Source organism: Podarcis filfolensis (assembly GCF_964270895.1).
Source record: "Podarcis filfolensis genome assembly, chromosome: 8".
Lineage (NCBI taxonomy): Eukaryota > Metazoa > Chordata > Lepidosauria > Squamata > Lacertidae > Podarcis > Podarcis filfolensis.
The window spans coordinates 26,707,660-26,730,188 of record NC_139611.1 but is presented as its reverse complement, the minus strand read 5'-3'; the positions used below and the strand labels follow the sequence as shown (position 1 = coordinate 26,730,188).

At 48.5% G+C, this 22,529-nt stretch overlaps 1 protein-coding gene across 9 annotated transcripts in view; it reads right to left on the bottom strand.

The window, feature by feature from the left end:
* Positions 1-22,529, bottom strand: part of PLEKHG5 (pleckstrin homology and RhoGEF domain containing G5) — a gene marked incomplete at its 3' end in the record, with an annotated part of 105,042 nt that overhangs the window by 44,904 nt on the left and 37,609 nt on the right. For 3 of the 9 annotated variants that reach the window (XM_083628538.1, XM_083628534.1, XM_083628539.1), the window contains exon 1: positions 17,295-17,614. The exons of 4 other annotated variants lie outside the window; for them this stretch is intronic. In XM_083628538.1, coding sequence (XP_083484664.1) covers positions 17,295-17,381 — 87 coding nt within the window. In that variant the 5' untranslated portion in view covers positions 17,382-17,614. Of the gene's footprint in view, positions 1-8,187; positions 8,317-16,776; positions 17,038-17,294; positions 17,615-22,529 lie in introns of those variants that run through there. 2 more of the 9 variants (XM_083628541.1, XM_083628540.1) reach the window with 2 other exon arrangements.

Sequence of the window (22,529 nt, the reverse complement as noted above, 5' to 3'; positions counted from 1 at the left end):
CCCTGTTTGGGACAGCTGCATATTCCTGCATTGCAGGGGGTTGGACTAGATGAGCCTCAGGGTCCCTTCCAACTCTGCAATTCTGTGTTTCTATTTGGTCTCTATCCTGCCTTCTCTCCAAGAGCGATTCTCCCCCTGTGCCCGCCTTTTATCTTCGCAACAACCCTTTGAGGTAGGTTAGACTGGGAGAATAGTGACTGGCTGAAAGTCACCTAGTAAGCTTCATGGCTGAGTAGGGATTTGAACTGGGAGAATAGTGACTGGCTCAAAGTCACCTAGTAAGCTTCATGGCTGAGTAGGGATTTGAACTGGGGTCTCTTGGATTTCGCCCCGACTGTAAATAGTGCCCACACTTCTCCTTGGTTTTTTTCTTGCTCTGGAGGATAGGACCCAAACCAATGGATTTAAGTTATAAGAAAGGAAGAGCTTTCTGACAGTAAGAGCTGTTCGACAGCGAAACAGGCTCCCACTAGAGGTGATGGACTCTCCTTCCTGGGAGGTTTTTGAGCAGAGATTGGATGGCCATCTGTCATGTATGATCCAGTTGAGATTGCCTTGCAGGGGGTTGGACTAGATGACCCTAAGAGTCCCTTCCAACTCTACAACTCTATGATATCTGAAAAGAGAAGTGCTATTTCATTGGAAGCCATACAGATTTCCATGCTCAGACATGATGGGCAAAATGTACTGCAATTGTGGTGCAGGCCAGACAATTCAGCCACTCCACAGTTGCACAAAGCAAGAGCAGAAATCAGCGTTCAGTGACCTGAGTCCACCAGCACCCATCTTTTACCAACAACCTCAGGGTCCAGCCTTTGAGATACCCTCGAAAACAGGCGGGCAATTCCTTGACAAAATACAAAAAGTCAGAGGGGGTCTGAGGAGAATTTCCTACCAGAAGGCAGCCCAGGAAGTGGAAGGGGGACAGCAAAAACCACCTCGGGGTCTTGGTCCTTCAAAGTACAAAAAGTAACTACAGTGGTACCTTAGGTTAAGTACTTAATTCATTCCGGAGGTCCGTTCTTAACCTGAAACTGTTCTTAACCTGAAGCACCACTTTAGCTAATGGGGCCTCTTGCTGCTGCCGCGCTGCTGGAGCACAATTTCTGTTCTCACCCTGAAGCAAAGTTCTTAACCCGAAGCACTATTTCTGGGTTAGCAGAGTCTGCAACCTGAAGCATATGTAACCTGAAGCGTATGTTACCCGAGGTACCACTGTAGACATATGTAAATGATCTTTATTTGCATCTCTAAGACGCAACTTTATCGCCTCAATTATTATCATTTCCGTGCCCTGTTGATACATTTTCCGCAAAAGGTTTCCCCAGCGCAGGAGTTACTGCCGCCATTTTAAATCTCCCCAACATAACCCCAAACAGGCAGCCGGGGGTCTACCCGGTGCAGCGCCATGCTTCCTACAGAGCCGATGCAATGCCTGTCTGTCTTACCAGGTGCAACAGCCAGGCCACCCTGCCATCGCACTGTTCCTAGAGTGGCACCCCTCAGACACAAACCAAGGCAGCCAGCCAGGCTCCTAGCTGAAAAGCCAGCAGGCCACGAGGCAACCCCCAATTCCGAGCCTTGCTGAAAAGTCCACATTCTCCTGCAAGGCTTTTCCTTCTCTGCACTCGAAGCTGAGAGGGAGGGAAAGGGCCACCAAGGCAGCAGCTGAAGCAACAGGAAGCCCCGGAGATATGGGGAGTCAGAATCAGCAGGTGGCTCAGAAGGGAGATGCAACACATTTGACCCGCTGGCAACCAGACATCGGTGGCAAATGCACAGAAAGGGCTGGAGACAGTGGGGGAGGAGAACGAGGGAGGAACCAACAGCTGCTGGCTGTTTCAACGGCCATCTTGAAAGCGAATGCCACTCTCCCGGCCGGACATAGAAGCCTCAGGTGCGACAAGGGAGCCTCCCCGGAGGAAACGCAACCGCTGGGAGGGCAGCAGGAGGCTGCCAGCCGCTCCAGCCCCAGAAACTCACCCCTAAGGCCCCACTTCGCCCCCAAGCCAGGTCTTGCAGACCAGGGCAGGACAGAGAGAGCCTGTCCCCAGCTGGCTGGCTGGCTGGCTGATTCATGGCTCCGGGAGGATTTGAAGGAGGCATCCCAGCCGTGACAAAGCCTTGACTAAGCAGGTGGGGCATCTCTGGGGTTTGCAGTGAGTAAGGGCTCGAAAGCCGCTCCTGCCAGGCTGGGCCCAGACAGGCCGCAATCCGCTGCCAGCGCAGGAGCCGTCCGGCTTGCTGGTACTTGCCTCTGCAGCGGCTGGGTCTGGCTTTCCCCTCCTCTCATCGCCTGTCTCTGCCAGGAAACTCTCCCAGCTGGAACCTAAGCCGGCAGCATTGAGGGGCGGGGAAGAAGGCACTCCCTCCCTCCCCAGGTGAGCAGGAGCAGCGGTAACCAGCAGGGCATTAAGTTTCCAAAAAAAAAAAAAGCCCCCCTCTCTTTTTGGTATGCTTTTTATTAATTTTTTTATTTTACATTTTAAAACATTCATTTAAACAACCTTAAAATATCAATGACTTCCCTTCTTCTCTTTCCGTGATTCATTTTACAAAACATATTTTACATAAACTAAACCATTCAGCATTCCATTAATACATCCATCAAAGCTTATTTACACTGTTGAATTTATCTTAACACTGTCAACGTTTTCAAGTGTGCACAGTTCCCCCCCCCCATATAGTCAATAAACATTTCCCCATCTTCTTTCAACGTATGTTCTTCTTGTTCTCTTATTCTATATGATAGGTCCTCAAGCTGCGCATATCCAATCAGTTTAAGTTCCCATTCTTCTTTGGTTGGGACCTCGCTCGTTTTCCATCTGTGTCAAGCTACATAGCAAGCTGCCTTATGAGCATAAAAGAACATAAAAAGAGGACTGCTGGATCAAACCAAAGGCCTATCTAGCCCAGCATCCTGTTCTCACAGTGGCCAACCGGATGCCTGCAGGATTTGAAAACCAATCAAGTCCCTGCGGTTTTCATCAGCTGGTGTTCAGAAGCATTATTATTATTATTAGTTTTTAATGTGTGACATTTTAATGTATTTTTAATCTTTGTTGGAAGCCGCCCAGAGTGGCTGGGGAAACCCAGCCAGATGGGCAGGGTACAAATAATAAATTATCTATCTATCTATCTATCTATTATTATTATTATTATTATTATTATTATTATTATTATTATTATTATTACTGCCTCTGGCTGCAGAGGCAGAGCAAAGCCACTGTGTCTAATAGCTATCGGTAGCCCTCTCCTCTTTTAAAGCCATCCAGACGGGTGGTTATCGCTGCCCCCTCCTGGGCAAGTTTCATAGTTTACCCTCCCAACATTTCCCCGATGAAAATAGAGATGTCCCCTCCATTTCTCTGATGAGAATAGGGACACCCGAAGGAAAAGCGGAAAATCGGAAACCGGGGCAGCTTCTGTTAATCCAGGACTGCCCCTGGAAAATAGGGACACCTGGAAGGTCTGAATGCTTCTGAATACCCAGCTGCTGGAGACCACAGGAGGGGAGAGCAGTCTTGTGTTCAAATCCTGCATTGGGGCTTCCCATCAGGGCATCTGGTTAGCCACGCTGCGAACAGGACGCTGGGTTAGATGGGCCTCCTCTGGCCTGATCCAGCAAGCCTCTTTTTATGTCCTTACTTCCAACTGCTTCTCCTTGTTGCATACAAGTGAAGAGAGCGAAGGGAAGGGCATGGCCAGCCCAGCTCTATCATTAGAAAGAGGGAAGCAGTTGCCTCATGAGTCAGTGGCCTTCCCCTATTCTCTCTGTGCCCCCTGAGCTAGTTTGCTCCGTGCCTCTTAGGCTAGCCTGCTGTCCTCGGGTATATTGGAGGATGCCGTCGCCTTAGCCAGTGTGGAAGTAAGATTAAACTACCTCTCCGGTCAGATTCTGTGCATGGAATGAGAGACGGAGCATCTTCAGGCAGCAAAATGTCTTGGGCTGGCTTGGGCAAAGGGATTCGGCTGGAGTATGGTGGAAGAAAGGGGAGCTGTTCCCCCAGATTTGGAAGGTACAGCATCTGCTTTACATGCAAAACATCCCAGGTAAGTCTCAAAACGTCTCCAGTCAAAAATCCTGAGAGCCAAGAAATCTGATGTTCTGCCATCCAGATAGTTATATTATATATATTTGAGAACCCATGTGGTATAGTGGTTAGAAAAGTGCTGGACTAGGGACCTGGGAGAGACCAGAGTTCAAATCCTCCACTCAGCCTCCTTGCATGACCTTGGGCCAGTTGCTGCCTCTCAGCCTCGCCTACCTCGCAGGGTTGTTGGAGAAAAAACTGGGACATAAATGCATTTAATAATATATATATATTTAAGTATCCTGGAGTGGGGGCCTCTGGGATCTTGCCAGCCCAGGCAAGCCTTCAGTTGAGTCGAGGCAGGCCTGGAACCAGCTCCTCAGCCAGTCATCCACCAGCCAGCCACACATCCCGGCTAACTCACAGGAAACACTCCGTCTGGTGATGAGTCAAGGGAAATCTCCACAGCCGGGCGTGGGATTGTAAACAAGTGTGTCTCACACTGTTTTGACACAGAGCAAGTCGCACGCAGCACTCTCGGTGCCGTGTCCCTTCGCAGACAATCATTCTTACAACAGGTAGGGGGAAGGGGAGGCAGGCAAGTGAAGTTTGTCTTTATAAGCGGAGGGTTGGGGAAGCTGCATCAGTTGAAATCTGCTATGCTGCAAGGCAGGAAGGTTACCTGTGCTTGAGATTTTGGGGGGAGCTCTCAGCAGGCAAATGGCCCACTATAACTGTTAAGTCATATGGGTGAACATATGAGACAACACAGCGATTCTCCAAACAGCCCTTGTTTATTCACAGGCCAGAACAGAACTGAACTGAAGGGTTCAGCCAGCCTGCTTATATAGAGCTCCAGTACAACGTAACTGTAACAACTTTCTGTAACTATCCAATCACTGAACGTCACTTTTGATCCCTTATTTGCATATGTGGACCTTAACTATCTACAGTATCCCCCTGCTGGCCCAGGGTGAGAACTTCAGTACATAACAATAACGACACAGCCACAGATTATGCTGTCCTTAGCCAGGTGCCTCTGAGCATGTCCAGAGTTTTGTTTCATTCTCCCCCTGACCGCTTTCAGCCGACAAGACTGGCTTGCTTATCTGGGTATTATTTATTGAATTTCTCCCCCCCCCACCCCCCGCCGCCCCAAGGAGCTCAGGGTGATGCATAGTTCTCCCCCTGCTCATTTAATACTCAAAACAACCCTGTGAGGTAGGATATGCTGATATACTGGTGACTGGCTCAAGGTCATACCCAGTGAGTTTCATGACTGAGCGGGAATTTGAACACAGGTCTCCCAGTCCAGCACTCTAACCACAGCACTGCACTCTCTCTCTCCCTTCTGCATTGGTGCCCTCCACCATCAGTGAGGTTTGGGGCAAGACACCTTCACTGGGGTATTCCCTCTCCAGCAAGTTTACTCCTCCTTGAAATTAGTTCAGGAGGCTCTTCTTAGTCGGGACCAAACAGCAGGCGATGCCCAGGCATGACAAACCTTGATGCAATCCTGGACTGGCAGTGGGGGGAGATGGCAAAGGAGAGGGGGTCACTTAACAGAGAGGTAGAAGACGGGACACGCCAGAGCCATGCTGTAAAACAAGGCCGGCCGATGCCACCATCCAGGTGCAAAGTGAAGTTCCTGGTGGCAGCATGCCTGGATTGGCATCCCTGGGCACATATCATTGCATCAGCTGCCACTTCCCTATGTGTAGTAGATGACAGAACAGCTCAGCTGGGACTTTTCTCTTGACAAAAGAGGAGCCTGACTGCCGGATGAAGGCAAACATCCACTGGCCAATCAGATCCAGTGGCCAATCAGATGCGTTCTGTGAAGCTGCAGGAAAGACGAAGGAACGAGGCCTCTCCTGCAGCTGCTCCCCAGGATCTGGTAGACTTTCTCTGCACATGGAAGTTCCATTTAGCTGTCTTGGCTGCTGATGGGCCTCTCTCCATGCACTGGCTTAGCTGCCACCGAAACCAGGAGCCCTTGCCGCATCTTGTGGTGATGAGTTCCACAGGTGCGAAGGAGCGCCTCCTTTCGAATATCTCCTGCCATTCAGTTGCAATGGATGGACCCAAGCTTCTGGCATCCAAAGAGGGGTGGGGGGAAGCTTCTCCCACTGCCCCACATCCAACACACCATGCAGAATTTTACAAACCTGTCGCATCCTTCTGCACACGCCTTTTTTCCTGCACTGTGACTGGCCGAGTGGCTAGTAAAATTGTGGCATCCAGGTAGCTGTCTTAGCCACAGGTGCAGCAAAAAACACTGGCTGTTTCTGCCTGCCCTTGGTGCCTGAGCACCCACAAAATTCCCCAGGCACCCACAGATTTCAGTGCCAGGGCCTTGCATGCTGCATGGCAGCCATGGCTCCAGGCACCCACAGTCACGGGGCCAAGTTGGCATTCCTGCTCTACCATGTGACTAAATAATGGGGAAACTCTCCTCCTAACTGCAATTCCTGCATTGCAGGGGTTTGGATTAGATGACCCTTGAGGTCCCTTCCAACTCTACAATGCAATTATTTTTCCTCCCCCAGGTCAGTGCTGCCCATCACTGGGGGGTGGAGTGGGGCTTGGCAAGGTCAATACAGAAAGACATCCGCGCCCCCCCATGGCAAAACTGCTCCAGCATCAAACTCTGACAGGCAAAAGCCAGGCTATTTGAGGAGGACTGAACCTGACAACACATCTCCTGCCCACATGACCCTGAGAATAAGCAAAACAATGATGCAGAAAAGAGCATCTCAGAGCTCATGCAGAAGGCCACCCCCTCACCCCCAAGTAACTGCGGCATTCCACCCTGGGAACGAAAGGGGTGTGGGCCTTTCCGACAGGCTGACCCCTCTTGCCAACTCGCAGAGCAACGTTTCCACTTGGCCTGTCGCTGGAATGGGCAGCTGCAACACCAGAATGACGCTCAGCCATGTTTTTCTGCTGCCAACGCACGTGGCAGCCTAGCTGGGTGGGTCTCAGTCTGGAGGCTGCGGCTGGTGCAGAAGGCAGCTGCTTGTGAGGGTTGCCAGAGTGCAATGCCTTGTCCGTGGATTGGCACGGGCTGCCAACCACACTACCGGGCCTGGTTCAAGGTTCGAGCACTAAGCACAATAGGGCCCAAAGCGACTCAGGACCAGTTTACATAGCAAAGGCTGCCTCACCCGCTCCTTTGCAAATTGCACCGAGAAAGGGATAAATTGCTCTTTGCAACTAACACGTTAAGGTGAATTATTATTTAATATTTATTTAAAAAGTGGAACACACTCCCTCGGGAGGTTGTGCACTCTCCTTCCTTGGAGGTTTTTAAGCAGAGGTTGGATGGCCATCTGTCATGGTTGCTTCAGCTGAGATTCCTGCATCTCAAGGGGTTGGACTAGATGACCCTTGGGGTCCCTTCCAACCCTACAATTCTATGACTCCGTGATTCTATTTCTTGCATTGGTATCCCACCTTTTTCTCCAAGGAGTTGAAGGCAGTGTCCATGGTTTTTCCCCCTTCTTCCTTTAATCCCCACAACAACCTTGTAAAGGTAGGTTAGGCCAAACAGCAGTGACTAGCCCAACAAACTAGTCCAAAACTCTAACCACTGCACCACACTGTCTTTCATGAAGGTCACTTCATGTCCTCTGCCACTGGGCCACCTCTTGGTCAAAGCAGCAGCAGCAGCAGCAGAGGGTCTACTCTGGCCCAAGACAAGCCGGCATCTGATCCTGCAGCACACCAAGCAGACAAGGAAGGACCTCTCCCCAAAGAAAACACACTCTGCACCTGCCCAGGAACACCGTTTTTGAACACATGTATTTTTCCGCTTGGGGAGACGAATTCTGCAGGCATCCAGAATCAAGCACTCCTCTGCACCATCTTCTTCGTGCAGGGGCAAACAGTTCTGACAAACCCCCCTTCCTCACAAACCCCCTTTGGCACCCCAGATGGACGTGAGCCAACCAGTGAGGCTTGGTACCCAAGCAGAAAACCCAAGTGTCTCTGACACCCACCAAGCCCTCCTGCACAAGAGCAGGTTGTGCTTTCTGGGCCCTTGAGCTGCAATTCCTGCATTGCAGGGAGGCGAACGAGACAATCCTTTGGGTACCTTCCAGCTCCACAATCCTGCGGTTCTAGACAGGCATCCAAAACGCAGCTTCCATACCTCGCCTGCGGCAGGACTGCCTGTCGCTGGAAGGGGCTTCACTCCCTCCTCCTCCTCGCCGCTCTCCAGGAGCCAAGCTTTCCAGAGTCAGCAGTGGGATCCTCTGTGCAAGATGCCACCCCTCTGCAACTGCCGCCGCCACCACAACAAAGACCAACCCCTTCAGGAACGAGTGCTCTTTCGGTGTGTTTGTGTGTCTAAAGTTCAGAAGGAGTGGCTCAGGGGGACAGCACGAAGCCAGGAAGGTTGTGCACCTGGACAGGACAAGTTCCAGCATGCCTCTCATCCAAGGGACGACCTCCAGAAGGGCAGCCTCGGGGCTCTGTTGACCTCTGCGGCACTCGCAGTCTGTACTGGCGAGGCTTAGGGCAGAGAAGGCACTGGCCCCCCTGCCTGCCATCCCCAAGCAAGGCACAAGCCGCTTCAACAGAAGCACAGGAACCTGGAAAGCTGCCTTCTGCTGAGTCAGAAAATTGGCTCATCTATTTTCGACTCTCCTGGGCGCAGGAATTTAACCTTAATTATTTACAATTTTTGTTTAACCCGCAAGAAAGAAGGGCTTTTTCGCTGGCTAGGTTCAATTGTAATCCTTCTAACCTCCTTTGGGGTAGGTTTGCGGGTATGGCAGAGGGAGATAGGATCTGCCCATGTGATGCCCACCTGGTGGAAACTCTAGCTCACATGGCCCTTAAATGTATGATGATCTCCGCCATCAATTTTTAGACCATCTGTGTATTCCAACATGGAAACCAGAGACGGAGGTTATATGCTTCTTATTACAGGGGAGAGACCAGGAGCTCACCAAGACGGTAGCCAAGTTCCTCTATTTGATTTTCTGCTGCCAAAGTACACTACAGGACCCTGCCCTTGCTGTATTGCTGAAATGGCAACGAGATCGCATTGGCCTATTTATTCTGAATGTTTGTAAAGGTAAAGGGACCCCTGACCATTAAGTCCAGTCGTGACCAACTCTGGGGTTGCGGCGCTCATCTTGCTTTATTGGCCGAGGGAGCCGGCGTACAGCTTCCGGGTCATGTGGCCAGCATGACTAAGCCACTTCTGGCGAACCAGAGCAGCACACGGAAACACCATTTACCTTCCCGCCAAAAAAGTACCTATTTATCTACTTGCACTTTAACGTGCTTTCGAACTGCTAGGTTGGCAGGAGCACGGACCGAGCAACGGAAGCTCACCCCGTCATGGGGATTCGAACCGCCATCCTTCTGATCGGCAAGTCCTAGGCTCTGTGGTTTAACCCACAGCACCAACCGCGTCCGTCCCATTAAATCAACTCAATGTCGCAGCCCTAGATTTTCACGGGTTTGGTGATAACGTTTCTTGGTGCTTCCTGACAGAAAATCTAAAAACGATGGGGCTGGGTGAAAGGTTTAGAAAAGGTATAGAAGCTATCTATAATGAACAAAAAGCTAAGCTAATAATAAATAACTCAACATCAGAATTTTTTGACATATCTAAAGGGACTAGACAAGGCTGCCCCCTGTCTCCTCTGTTATTTATAACAGTACTTGAAGTACTTACTAAGAGACTGAGAGAGGCAGTGGAAGTGAAAGGGATTAAGGTAGGGATTAAAGAACATAAGATAAAAGCTTTCGCGGATGATATTGTATTAACTCTAGAAGACCCAAAAAATAGTATGAAAGAAGCCTTGCAAAAATTTGAAGAGTTTGGAGCGGTATCAGGCCTCAAGATTAATAAAAATAAGACTAAAATGTTGACTAAAAATCTAACTAAGGAAGATATTGTAGAACTAGAACAAAAGATGGGAATTATGACAGCAAAGAAAGTGAAATATCTTGGAGTGTGGATATCAGCGAAAAATATTAACCTATATAAGGATAATTATGAAGTCACTTGGAAGAATATTAAGAAAGATCTTGAAATCTGGGAGAGATTGAGGTTATCTTTTCTGGGGAGGATAGCAGTTATCAAAATGAACGTTCTCCCCAGAATGTTATTTTTGTTCCAAACCATTCCGGTACTAAAAGGTCTAAAGCAGTGTAAAGAGTGGCAAAGAGCCTTAGCGAGATACATCTGGCAAGGCAAAAGACCACGAATAAAAATGAAAATATTGGTGGACAAAAAAGAAAGAGGGGGATTCTCTCTACCGGATCTAAGTTTATATTATGAAGCGGCGTGTTTATTGTGGCTGAAGGATTGGATAAGATTGGAAAATAGGGACATCTTGGACTTGGAAGGTTTCGATAACAGGTACGGGTGGCACTCGTACCTGTGGTACGAAAAGGTGAAAGTTCATAGAGGCTTTCTAAATCATATTTTTAGGGGACCACTATTCCAAGTATGGGAAAGAAATAAAAATATATTGGAAAGGAAGACACCTTGGTGGATTTCACCAATAGAGGTGTTAACTATAAAAAAAATAAACATGGAAGGGAAGAATGCCACCTATGAAGAACTAACTTGGAAGACAGATAAAGGGATTAAACTTAGACCATATGAAGAGATCAAAAATTTATTTACAGGGTGGTTGCAATACCACCAAGTAAATGATCTGCTAAAAGAAGACAAAAAGAAAGTAGGATTTGAAGATAAAAAATCTAAATTTAATGTAGAAGTTATAGAAGGTAAGAACAAAACACTGTCAAGGATGTATGATATTTTGCTGGAGTGGTATACAAAAGATGAGGAGGTGAAGGAGGCTATGACTAAGTGGGCGATAGATATTGGATATAACATCGACTTTGAGAGGTGGTTGGAACTATGGAACAAGAATATGAGATTTACGGCATGCACGGCACTAAAGGAAAACCTGTGGAAAATGATCTACAGGTGGTATCACACACCAGTGAAATTAGCGAAGATTTATAAGTTGAAGGATAAAAGATGCTGGAAATGTAGAGAGGTAGAAGGTGACCTCTACCATATGTGGTGGTCGTGTTGCAAAGTGAGAGGCTTTTGGGAATTGGTTTATAATGAACTTAAAAAAATCTTGAAATATACATTTCCCAAAAAGCCAGAAGCTTTTTTGTTAGGAATGGTCGGTAAAGAAATTAAAAAAGAAGACAAGACCTTGTTTCTATATGCTACGACAGCTGCAAGAATTATGTTAGCACAAAATTGGAAATTAGAAGTAATACCTAACATAAGTGATTGGCAGGTTAAAATGATAAATTATGCTGAGCTTGACAGAATATCAGGAAGAGTAAGGGACCAAGACGAACAGAAATTTCATGATAATTGGAAGAAATATTTAATGTATATGGAATCTAAATCTCAGGTGACACTGGCGGGGTTGAAATAACTCTAACAGCGGGAAAGGCCTATGTAAAAGAGTTAAAAAATACGCGACTATATAACTTATTAGATACTTACCAAAGGAGTGGAGGGAAGTCCAAGGCTCAGTTGAGACTAGTTCAGTTATGTATTTTATTTATGATTTGTGAAGTGGATATAATTTGTATAAGGTATGTGGTGGATTTTTTGTTTATGTTTTTCCTGGATATATGTGCAAATATGAATAAAAATTTATAATTAAAAAAAAAAAAAAGATTTTCACGGGTTTGGGCTAATGTTGGAATTCACACATTTAAACACACACACACACACACACACACACACACACAGCCACTCAGGTCTTAAGCAATCCATGTTTTGGCAGAGAGAAAGAGAAGCGGAAAGAGAGAAAGGGCGTCTCCGAGAGGCCAGAGGGCCAAGTGGCTGCAGCTGTCGGCTGGAAGCCAGCCAGCCCCGACAAAAGGGAGAGAGGATGTGGGGGCTCAGGCTGCCTATTTGCTCACACCGCAAATAGAACAAAAAAAGAAAAGAGGAAAAAGCCAGGCCTTCCCAGGCTGCTACTTCAATCACTTCCACTAGGCTGGGACGAGGTGGGGGCAGTGGAGAAGCCCAGCTTCAAGGCAGCCAAGAGTCCCAGACAGCAGCGCTGGCCGGCTCAGCCCCAAAGCGAGTGGCTCAGCACAGACAGCTGTTGCGTCATGGCCGTTCCATGTGACTGAGGCAGGCAGGGAGCCAAAGGGACATCGCAGGCTGCTGCCATGGTCCCAGACCGATCTGGAAAGATGGCCAAGTGCAGCCGGCCTCCTGCGCACTCATGAGTGCCAGGGGATGGAGGAGGTGAAAGAGGGGCACACCGAGAGTCCTCTCCTGCGCAACGGAACAGGCTCCACCTTGCAAAGGGATATGTCAAAGCCCACCCTGAGCTCCAGGAAACCCAAAGCTTTCTGCTTATATCAGAACTTATGAAGCCAAATGAGTGGATGATCAGGCAGCATCTCCTTCTTCTGCCATACTCCAGCCAAATCTCTTTGTCCAAGCCATCCCAAGACATTTCGCCACCTGCAGATGGCCCCCTCTCTCTCCCTCATTCCATGTGCAAAATCCGACCAAAGAGGCAGTTTCATCTTACTTCAACACTGGCTAAGGAGACTGCATCCTCCAATATACCCGAGGGCAGCTGGAGTAAAGAGGCACAGAGCAAGCTAGCTTAGGGGCTAGAGAATGGCGGGGGTGGGGAGGCGGGGGGGGAGGCTGCTTCCCTTCACTCTCTCCACTTGTGTGCAACAAGGAAAAGCAGGTCTTGTGTTCGAATCCTAATTCTGGGCTTCCCATCAGGGCATATGGTTGGCCACTGGGAGAACAGGATGCTGGACTCAATGGGCCAGAGGAAAGAGGGCCTATGGCCCATCGAGTCCAGCATCCTCTTCTCCCAGTGGCCAACCATATGCCCCGATGGGAAGCCCAGAATCAGGATTCGAACACAAGACCACTCCTGGGGTTTCCAGCAAGTAGCCTTCAGAAGTATTACTGCTTTCATCCTTGGATGAAGAGCAGAGCCAATAGCTCTCCTCCCTGAATTTTTTTATTATCCTCTTTTAAAGCCATCTCATTTTGCAGCCATCACTGCCTCCCATGGGAGTGAGTTCCATATTGGCCAGGGTGCCTCCCTTAGCAGAGGCCAGTTCTCTATTTGGAAACAATGGGTGGCATTCAACTAACTTTCAGACCCATTGAAACGAACGGGTTCTTGCTATTCACTTCAATAGGTCCACTCTCAGCAAAATCTCATTGAATAGAACCCATCCTCTTGTTTCAGAGCTGCCCAGTTTAAAGAGTGCTAAGAAGGGAGAAAAACAGGCCAGAAATGAGTGGCCGTGAAGCTGAGCATCACCTAGGCAGCAAGCTGAGCAGGCAGCTATAGGAATTGTTTCCAGATTGACACCTGGAACGTATAGATTAGCAGATGCAAATTTGAGTCTCCTTTTGCCCATCTATCCCCCACCCCCAGTTTCTGCTCCTTAGTGCCATTTTACAGTGAAAACCCACAGGCTTCATCTGGCAAAACAGGCTAAGACAGTCTTCCCCAACCTGACGCCCTCCCCGGTTGGAGGCAGTCATGCTTCTGAATACCAGTTGCTTGGAAACAGCAGGAAGGGAAAGGGCTCTTGTGCTCAGGTCCTGTCTGTGGGATTCCCATAATGGTCAGAGTAAGAATAGGAGGCTGCCCTGATACAACAGGCTCTCTTGCATTTTGGACTACACAGCTCTGCTGGCTGGGGCGGATAGGAGTTGTGGTTCAAAACATCTGAAGGGTGGCAAGTTGGAGAAGGATGGTCCAAAATGCCTGGAAGCGACTCTCTAGCTTTGGGTTCTCATTGAGACGTTTATTTCCAAGCCTTGAATCTGAGATTCTGGTCTGATTCCAGGACATGTCCAATTCACCTGTGAAGGTCGATTTTGGACATGACACAGAACTGGGTTTCCAGAGAGCACCTGCCCTTCCTTAGGTCACCTGCCCTCTGCCCAGATCTGAACAGAGCAACTTTGTTCATCAGGACCAGTCTGAGAAGAGGGGAACTGGTGCTTCTGCTAAAAAACCAATCATAAGAACTGGATCAGATCAGTAGGCCATCTAGTCGAGCATCCTGTTCTCACAGTAGCCAAGCAGTTGCCTGCATGCAGGGCAAGAGTGCCACAGCACACTGCCCACCTGCAAAAGTATTTTGGGGGGTATAATCTTCCACACACACAAACAAGACACACATTTGCCCCAATCCACAGCTGCTCACGCTAACATGCCCATGCCTAGAGCGGGTGTGTCCCCGTGTGCGTCAGCCTCTGACAGTCAGCGCATGGCACGTGTTTTGAGGAGGAAGTTGTTTTTAGAAGTCCAAAACGTTTGAGAAACAGCTGCCGAACGAAGGAAGTGCACCAATTCATACACACACCGTGGGAGAAGCAGCAGGAAAGGCTGGCCACAGGATCTCATGCCCTGGTAGCTTCAAGGCTGGATGACTGCAATGCGCTCTATGCGGGACTTCCCTTGCACTTGGTCCAGAAGATGCAGCTAGTGGAGAATGCTGGCAGGAAGGAAACCTTGGCAGCATGTAACACCTGTGCTCAGAGATCTGCACTGTTTGCCAATTTGCTACTAGGCCAAGTTCAAGGTGTTACTATTAGGATATAAAGTCCTTAACAGCTTGGGACCAGTTTACCTACGAGATCGCCTCGCTCCACAAGTACCCACTCAACCACTTTGACTGGTGGAATTGGCACTATTACACTATTTGTAAAAAAATCCATCTTTTAGTGTGGAACTCTGGACGCGGGTGGTGCTGAGTTAAACCACAGAGCCTAGGACTTGCCGATCAGAAGGTCGGCGGTTCGAATCCCCACAACGGGGTGAGCTCCCATTGCTGGGTCCCTGCTCCTGCCAACCTAGCAGTTCGAAAGCACGTCAAAGTGCAAGTAGATAAATAGGTACCGCTCCAGCGGGAAGGTAAACAGTGTTTCTGTGCGCAGCTCTGGTTCGCCAGAAGCAGCTTAGTCATGCTGGCCACGTGACCCAGAAGCTGTACACCAGCTCCCTCGGCCAGTAAAGCGAGATGAGCGCCGCAACCCCAGAGTCGGCCACGACTGGACCTAATGGTTCCTTTACTGGAACTCCCTGCCTATTGACATCAGGCAGCCCCCATTCACTGTACCCTTTTCAGCTCCTGCTAAAAACATTGTGTTTAGATGAAATGTCTAGAAAGCTGGTTTTTAATTATTGTTGCTGATTTTTCTTGTTGATCATTATATCGCCCTATCTTTTTTGTAAACCACTTTGAGGGGTTTTTTCCCTCCCCCTAATCAAGTGGTGTATGAATTTTATGGAATAAAAATATAAATAAAATAAGGGGTCTTGCTTACTGCCCCCAAGGTTTTGTTCCGGGCCCCACAAGATGTGTGGGGTAGGTCAGTGTGGGGTGGCGTTTAGAATGTCAGACTCAGACCTGGGAGAGACCAAGGTTCAGATCACCCCACTGGGTGACCTTGAGGCCAGTCACTGCCTCTCAGACTAACCTACTTCACAGGGCTGTTATGGGGATTAAATGAGGATGAGGTGGACTATGTGCAGTACCTTGAGCTCCTTAATTTCTCAGGCACACTTTTGTCCTTGGCTGGATATCTGGTCCAGCACACAGAAGGACAAAGTGGTTTTCATTTCTCTTCCTGCAGCCAAATGGGCCCATGAATCAGGTTTGTGGCAATGCACAACTTCTCCGCCCCCACAACTGTAAATACGTGGTTTTGTTTTCTTCGTATTGCAACTGAAACTTGAGGAAAAGTTGGCTTTGAACCCTGCCCCCCCCCCAGCGAAATTTACTGACCCTACAGTTTCAGAGGGGCCCTCCTGGCACTTCTGTTTTCAAATTGTTCAAAGTACAGCATTTGTAAAAACAAATTAGTACACCGAATATTATAACTGCCCCAGGCAAACTTCCATGACTCCTGCCCGAGAAATTCCAGAGAGGAAGCTGGAGGTAGCCCATCCCAGAAGAGAAAGGGAGGCAGGATTTAGGTGGGGATTATTGGTTCTTACAGGGTGACCCCCCCCCCAAAAAAAGTCAGGCTGCAAATAATTGCCACAGGCCACGGAAATTCTGGAGATCTGTGGCTGTTTTTTGAATCTGCCGGACACAGTGGAACATATTCTTTTCTACTGTCCATTGTACACCCAGCTACTCAAAAGCGTGCTATCCCCCTTTATTGGGGGGTAGTCTAACATCACAATGAAAATATCAGATTCTACCTGACACTAACCCGGAAGTAACTGCAAGGGTGGCTGAATTTTTATATCTCTCAGAGTGGTGAATGGCACTATTTAGCGGGAAGGAACTCCAATGAAAATCCTTATTACGTATTTTTACACAGCTGCTTATTTGTATATATTTTAAAATTTTATATATGGATGTTTTATGATGGCCTATATTTGTATCGCCTACAAATGCGCGGTTATAATCCTGGAGATGACCCACATGATAAACCCCACTATTGCCTTGGGGAAATGGCACAATCCCAACAACCGAAGCCGACCAAAGTGGGGACCCGATCCAATGCTTTAGCTTCCACCAAGACCGTAACTGTGCCCCTGGAAACCAAAGAAACTGCTCACTGATTGGCCTGAAATTTACGCTTGATGGGGTGGGAGATGGAGGGCATCTGCTGCTCCTCTGTACAGGACCCACGACCATCCTGCCGGTCACTCCCAAGAGTCCAGCCTGGTCTCCCTCCTCCACAAACACGGACAGCACACCTGCCCAACCAGGTTACCTTGACACCCAGCAGGGGCAGATCCCACCAGACGGGCTCATGGCGTCCATTTCTCTGCTCTCCAGCCACAACTCAAACGTCTTCCTTTTGGGTTTGGAAAATCTCCCGGCTTTCGAAAATCCAAAGCTCGCCCCTCTCCAAGCCACCACAGCAACAATATTAGCCAAGAAGCCGAGAGAGAGATGGATGCTTTCGCACTGCAGTCTAAACCGAACTGGCTTTCCTTCGCCTCTCAACACTCCGCTATTATCTGTGGTCCCGAAAACAACAATTAGCGTCTGGATCTACCCAACGCGCCCTGCTAACGCGCAGCCTTGGTAAGTTAAAACGCCTTCACGTTTCTAGTCCTGGTGGAAAAGGAGCCGCGCGTCTGCCCAAGAGGCGCCGGGCCCCTGTCTGCAGCCAGCCAACCAATACATTAAAAAAAACCAACACCATCGTGTGCCCAGTTTTGCGCCCCCTCCCCGAGGTCCCCCCCCTTCTGTCCCTTCCTTCTGGATTCCGGTCCAGCCACTCACCAATTTGATGGCGCCCCTGGCGGGCAGCTCCTCGGGGGTCCCTCTACCGTCACCGGCGGCTTTCAAGTCCCCCAGCCGCTGCCTCATTGTGAGAGCCTCCAAAATGGGGCTGAGGGGGTGGGGGCTGTCTGCAGCCTCAGATACAGGAGGGGGCTCCGTCCAAAGCCCCAGCTGCCGCCGCCGCAGCCTTCATGGCGCACAAAGCTGCTGCTGCTGCTGCGCCTCTCGTCTCTCTCTCCCTCCTGCGGAAGAGCCAGACAGGCAGACCTGCCTGGAGGCTCCACCGAGACAAAGCCACGTTCAAGCCCGACAGGAGGAGGAGGAGGAGGAGGAGGAGGAGGAGGAGGAAGACTGGCGGGACCTACCATTCCCCTGCCGAGGAGAGTGTCTCCGGCTGGAGCGTACCATTCCTGTCCAGTCGCAGGCGCCAAGGCAGAAGCAGGCACCGGAGCGCACAGCGGAGAAAAAGAGGTTGTGCGCTCTTCCTCCTCTTGTTTCAAGAAGCGGGAGCCCGAAAAGTCCATCGGCCGTGGTGGGGGTCTCTGGACGAAACTCTTCGCCTGTTGACCCCCTCCAGATTTGGGGTGGGGGTGCCTTATTTATTTATTTCATAAAATTTATATGCGGCTTGATTGTAAAAGGAAAGCCACCCCTCTCCAAGCGGTTAACAAAACGAAAAATATTATTAGTTAAAACCGTGAAAAGATTGAGACCTGAGAGTATAGGGCGGTATATAAATTCAATAAATTAAAAATGTTGAAGACAACAACAGAAAACAAAACAGCATTCTAAATATCTGGGTTAAAGGTAAAGGTAAAGGGACCCCTGACCATTAGGTCCAGTCGCAGACGACTCAGGGGTTGCGGCGCTCATCTCGCTTTATTGGCCGAAGGAGTCGGCGTACAGCTTCCGGGTCATGTGGCCAGCATGACTAAGCCGCCTCTGGTGAACCAGAGCAGCGCACGGAAACGCTGTTTACCTTCCCGCCAGAGCGGTACCTATTTATCTACTTGCACTTTGACGTGCTTTCGAACTGCTAGGTTGGCAGGAGCAGGGACCGAGCAACGGAAGCTCACCCCGTCGTGGGGATTCGAACCGCCATCCTTCTGATCGGCAAGTCCTAGGCTCTGTGGTTTAACCCACAGCGCCACACGCATCCCTTAAATATCTGGGTAGGCTGGTCCAAACAAAAATGTTTTTTGAAAGCACATGCCTGGTGTCAATAGGCAGGGAATTCCAAAGTGTAGGTGCTGCCACACTAAAAGATTGGTTTCTTGCAAATGCGGAATGGGTATTATGTTACAGATAGGTAGCCGTGTTGGTCTGCCATAGTCAAAACAAAAAAATATTTTTTTCCTTCCAGTAGCACCTTAAAGACCAACTAAGTTAGTTCTTGGTATGAGCTTTCGTGTGCATGCACACTTCTTCAGGTATCTGAAGAAGTGTGCATGCACACGAAAGCTCATACCAAGAACTAACTTAGTTGGTCTTTAAGGTGCTACTGGAAGGAAAAAAATATTTTTTTGTTTTGGGTATTATGTGGCACTTATAACAATGGGCTCATTCACACTTCTGCTTGTCTCAAGCTTTGAAAACACGGGGCAGAACGGTTTTCTGATTGACTCATGCTTTGTAGACACGGGTCCAAGTGGTTTTCCCCTTGCCCAGCTCCTTTCCACCATTGTTAAGATAGCTGAGATCCCGAGATTCCTGGATTGCAGGGGGTTGGACTCAATGACTCTTGGGGGTCCCTTCCAACCCTACAATTCTGATTCCATAATTCTAAGATTGTGCAAAAGTTTGGTGCACATCTGCAAGAAGATGAACAGAAAGGAAGATTCAGACCCCTTCTAAGTATGGTTTGTGCCCACTGGATTATTTCAACTGCAAGATATTGGGGAGCAGGGATCTGGCTCCCCTTTTTGCTCACATGGTACTGCAAAGTGTCCAAATGCGTAATTGGTACTTAATATTATTATTTCACCTTTTCTCCAGACTGGACCTCAAAGCAACTTACACAAATTAAAACAGCACCGCTACAATACATAAAAGCTAAACACATAATCAGTACAAAGTCATTCAACTCTAATAGAATTGAAACAAGAATTCTATTAAAATACAGATAAAAAAAACAGTCAGCTCCCAAAAGAAGAAGATATGCACCTGCTGGTGGAAGGACAACAAGGAGGGAGCCAGTCTAGCTTTTCCAGGAAAGGAGTTGCAGAGTGGGAGCAGCCACCGAGAAGGCTCTCTCTGGTGTCCCTACCAAGTGTGGCTGTGAGGATGGCAGGAATGAGATAAGGGCCTCCCTCGATGATCTCAGATCCTGAGCAGCTTTGCATGGGGAAATATGGTCTTTCATATATAGAATATAGAATCATTGAGTTGGAAGGTACCGTGAGGCTCACCCAGTCCACTCACCTGAATAAGCAGCTGTCCCTTGCAGGGACTGAACTTACGACCTCGGTGTTATCAGCACCACACTCTAACCAACTGAGCTATCCACCTGATAAATAGATAGCCTGGACCCAAGCTAGCTTTATAGGTCAGCACCAGTGCTTTGAATTGTGCCTGGAAGCAGCACCAGCAAGCTGCAACACAATTTCTTGGTGGGGTGCATGCATCTAAATCACAATTTGGATGAAGTTTTCAGCTGCAAGAGCTGTTCTGAAAAGGCTTCACTACGCCTCCTCCACACACCCCACCTGGCCCCCATGCTCCCTCCCCATCCATCAAAGCCCCATGTCTGCCTGGCTAGCAGTTTCCTCGAACACAGGCTGCTTTTCATCCTGCGCGTATTTCCTCTTTCTGCAGTTCTGCGCCCCCTCACATACTTGGCCACTTGCAAGCAGGGCAGACGTGTGGCAGCCTGCACAGACAGCGTCATTCATGTCAAGGGAGATGAAAGCACGGAGCTGATGCCAAAGGACAGCTCGGCTGGTACAGAAGCGTAAGAGTGAATGAGAACTCAGGATGAGGGTCCAACAGGCAAGGCGTCTGAAGCCCCTTGAAAGAAGAGGTAGGGGGACGCCAGAGAACCAGGAGCAAAACACTGAAGCCATTCCCCAAATTGTGCTGCCCAAAGAGGAAAGTAATTTGATAAGGCAAGCCTATCTGCAGAGGAGGCTGCCCACTGCATCTCTGCATGAGGCCCTGCTTCCTTCCGGTCAGTTTCGAGGGGGGGATGGAATGGGTAATAATGTCACATATTGACATCAAGTGTGGCTGGTGCATCCAGTCACTCACAGTGCAAAGATACAGGGGAAATTGCTCAGGCTTTAACGGAGGTTCCTTGTTGCATCACCGCATGATGCCCCTGTTCTGAGTCCGCATCCTCTAATTACAGTGGTACCTCGGGTTACATACGCTTCAGGTTACAGACGCTTCAGGTTACAGGCTCTGCTAACCCAGAAATAGTGCTTCAGGTTAATAACTTTGCTTCAGGATGAGAACAGAAATTGTGTTCCGGCGGCGTGGCAACAGCAGGCCCCATTAGCTAAAGTGGTGCTTCAGGTTAAGAACAGTTTCAGGTTAAGAACGGACCTCCGGAATGAATTAAGTACTTAACCCGAGGTACCACTATATGAGAAGGGACGCGGGTGGCACTGTGGGTTAAACCACAGAGCCTAGGACTTGCCGATCAGAAGGCCAGCGGTTCAAATCCCCGTGACAGGGTGAGCTCCTGTTGCTCGGTCCCTGCTCCTGCCAACCTAGCAATTCGAAAGCACATCAAAGTGCAAGTAGATAAATAGATACCGCTCCGGCGGGAAGGTAAACGGCGTTTCCGTGCACTGCTCTAGTTCGCCAGAAGCAGCTTAGTCATGCTGGCCACGTGACCCGGAAGCTGTATGCCGGCTCCCTCAGCCAATAAAGCGAGATGAGCGTCGCAACCCCAGAGTCAGCCATGACTGGACCTAATGGTCAGGGGTCCCTTTACCTTTTTACCACTGTATGAGTTACATCGAGATCAGTGGCTCATGCAAAAACCCTGAGGGCTGAGCTCTTCAAAGGGAGGTCTTCACACTTCCTCTCCTATATGCTTTCTGGGAGCGAGGGTGACTTCATTTTAAATTCAAAAACAAAAATATACCTCAGCTGCCCAAAGTTCAGGAAGCCATACACTGAAAGGACAAAGTGCATTACAATATCATTCATGCCTAAAAATAACAAGCAAGATGAACTAAAGCCCACCCTTCCTTCCTCCGTGTCCCAGAATAAAGGAGGTTTTGAGATTTGGAAAGTGTTACAGATATAGCTTGCTCCCACAGTCACTCTTTTCTCTCCTTTGTTCACTCAGTTTTCATGGAGAATCCTGGTGGCACCATTTTCATGTCACTGCAGCCCAGTGGTCTTTTCAGACCTAATTTGTGCTTCCCCCACTTTCCCACTCCAATAAAAGACAATGTACAACATCTGCTTATCCACTGCTATTGATGTATTCAGGACTCGTGTGCCTTTAGTTAAAAGCTTTCTGCTTGCAAGTATTGCCTGCTGATCAATAAGGGATTGGAAGGGATTCCAAAAGGATCTCTTCAAACTGGAATGAATGGCCACCAAGATGGCAAATACAATATAAGCAAATGTAAAATGAAGCACATTGAAGTAAAGAAAACAAATGAACTCATTTCTTAATTCAAACCAATTGCCTTCCTCAGAAATACCTTGAGAGCCTTGGGACTGTTTAAAAGACATGAGATTATCATGCGGGGGGGTTTAAAAATTGCATCAGACCCATATTTGAGTTGGGAAAATAGTTTGGATTTTTTAAGAAAGGGGAATGCATTTACATGGGAATAAATTGAGAAGTTTACTCTCTAAACATATATTGTAGATAGGGTGTAGCAGAAGGGGGAAGTTGACAAAAATAAGAGAAAAGACAAAATTGCGTTTTGACCATGTTTGTTAAAAACGTTGAAACTTAATAAAATATAATTGAAAAAATAATTTGGTTGATGCATTGAGCTTCAATAATCCATTAATAAAGAATTACAACAGGCATAGGCAAACTTGGCCCTCCAGAAGTTTTGGGACTACAACTCCCATGATCCCTAGCTAACAGGATCAGTGGTCAGGGACAATGGGAATTGTAGCCCCAAAACAGCCGGAGGGCCGAGTTTGCCTATGCCTGCTTTACAATGAAGAATAAAGTTTATACTAGGGTAGGTCATGTTGTCAGACATGTTGGTAAGTCTCTTAAATACTACCACTACAGACTTGCACTCAGCTTATGCACCA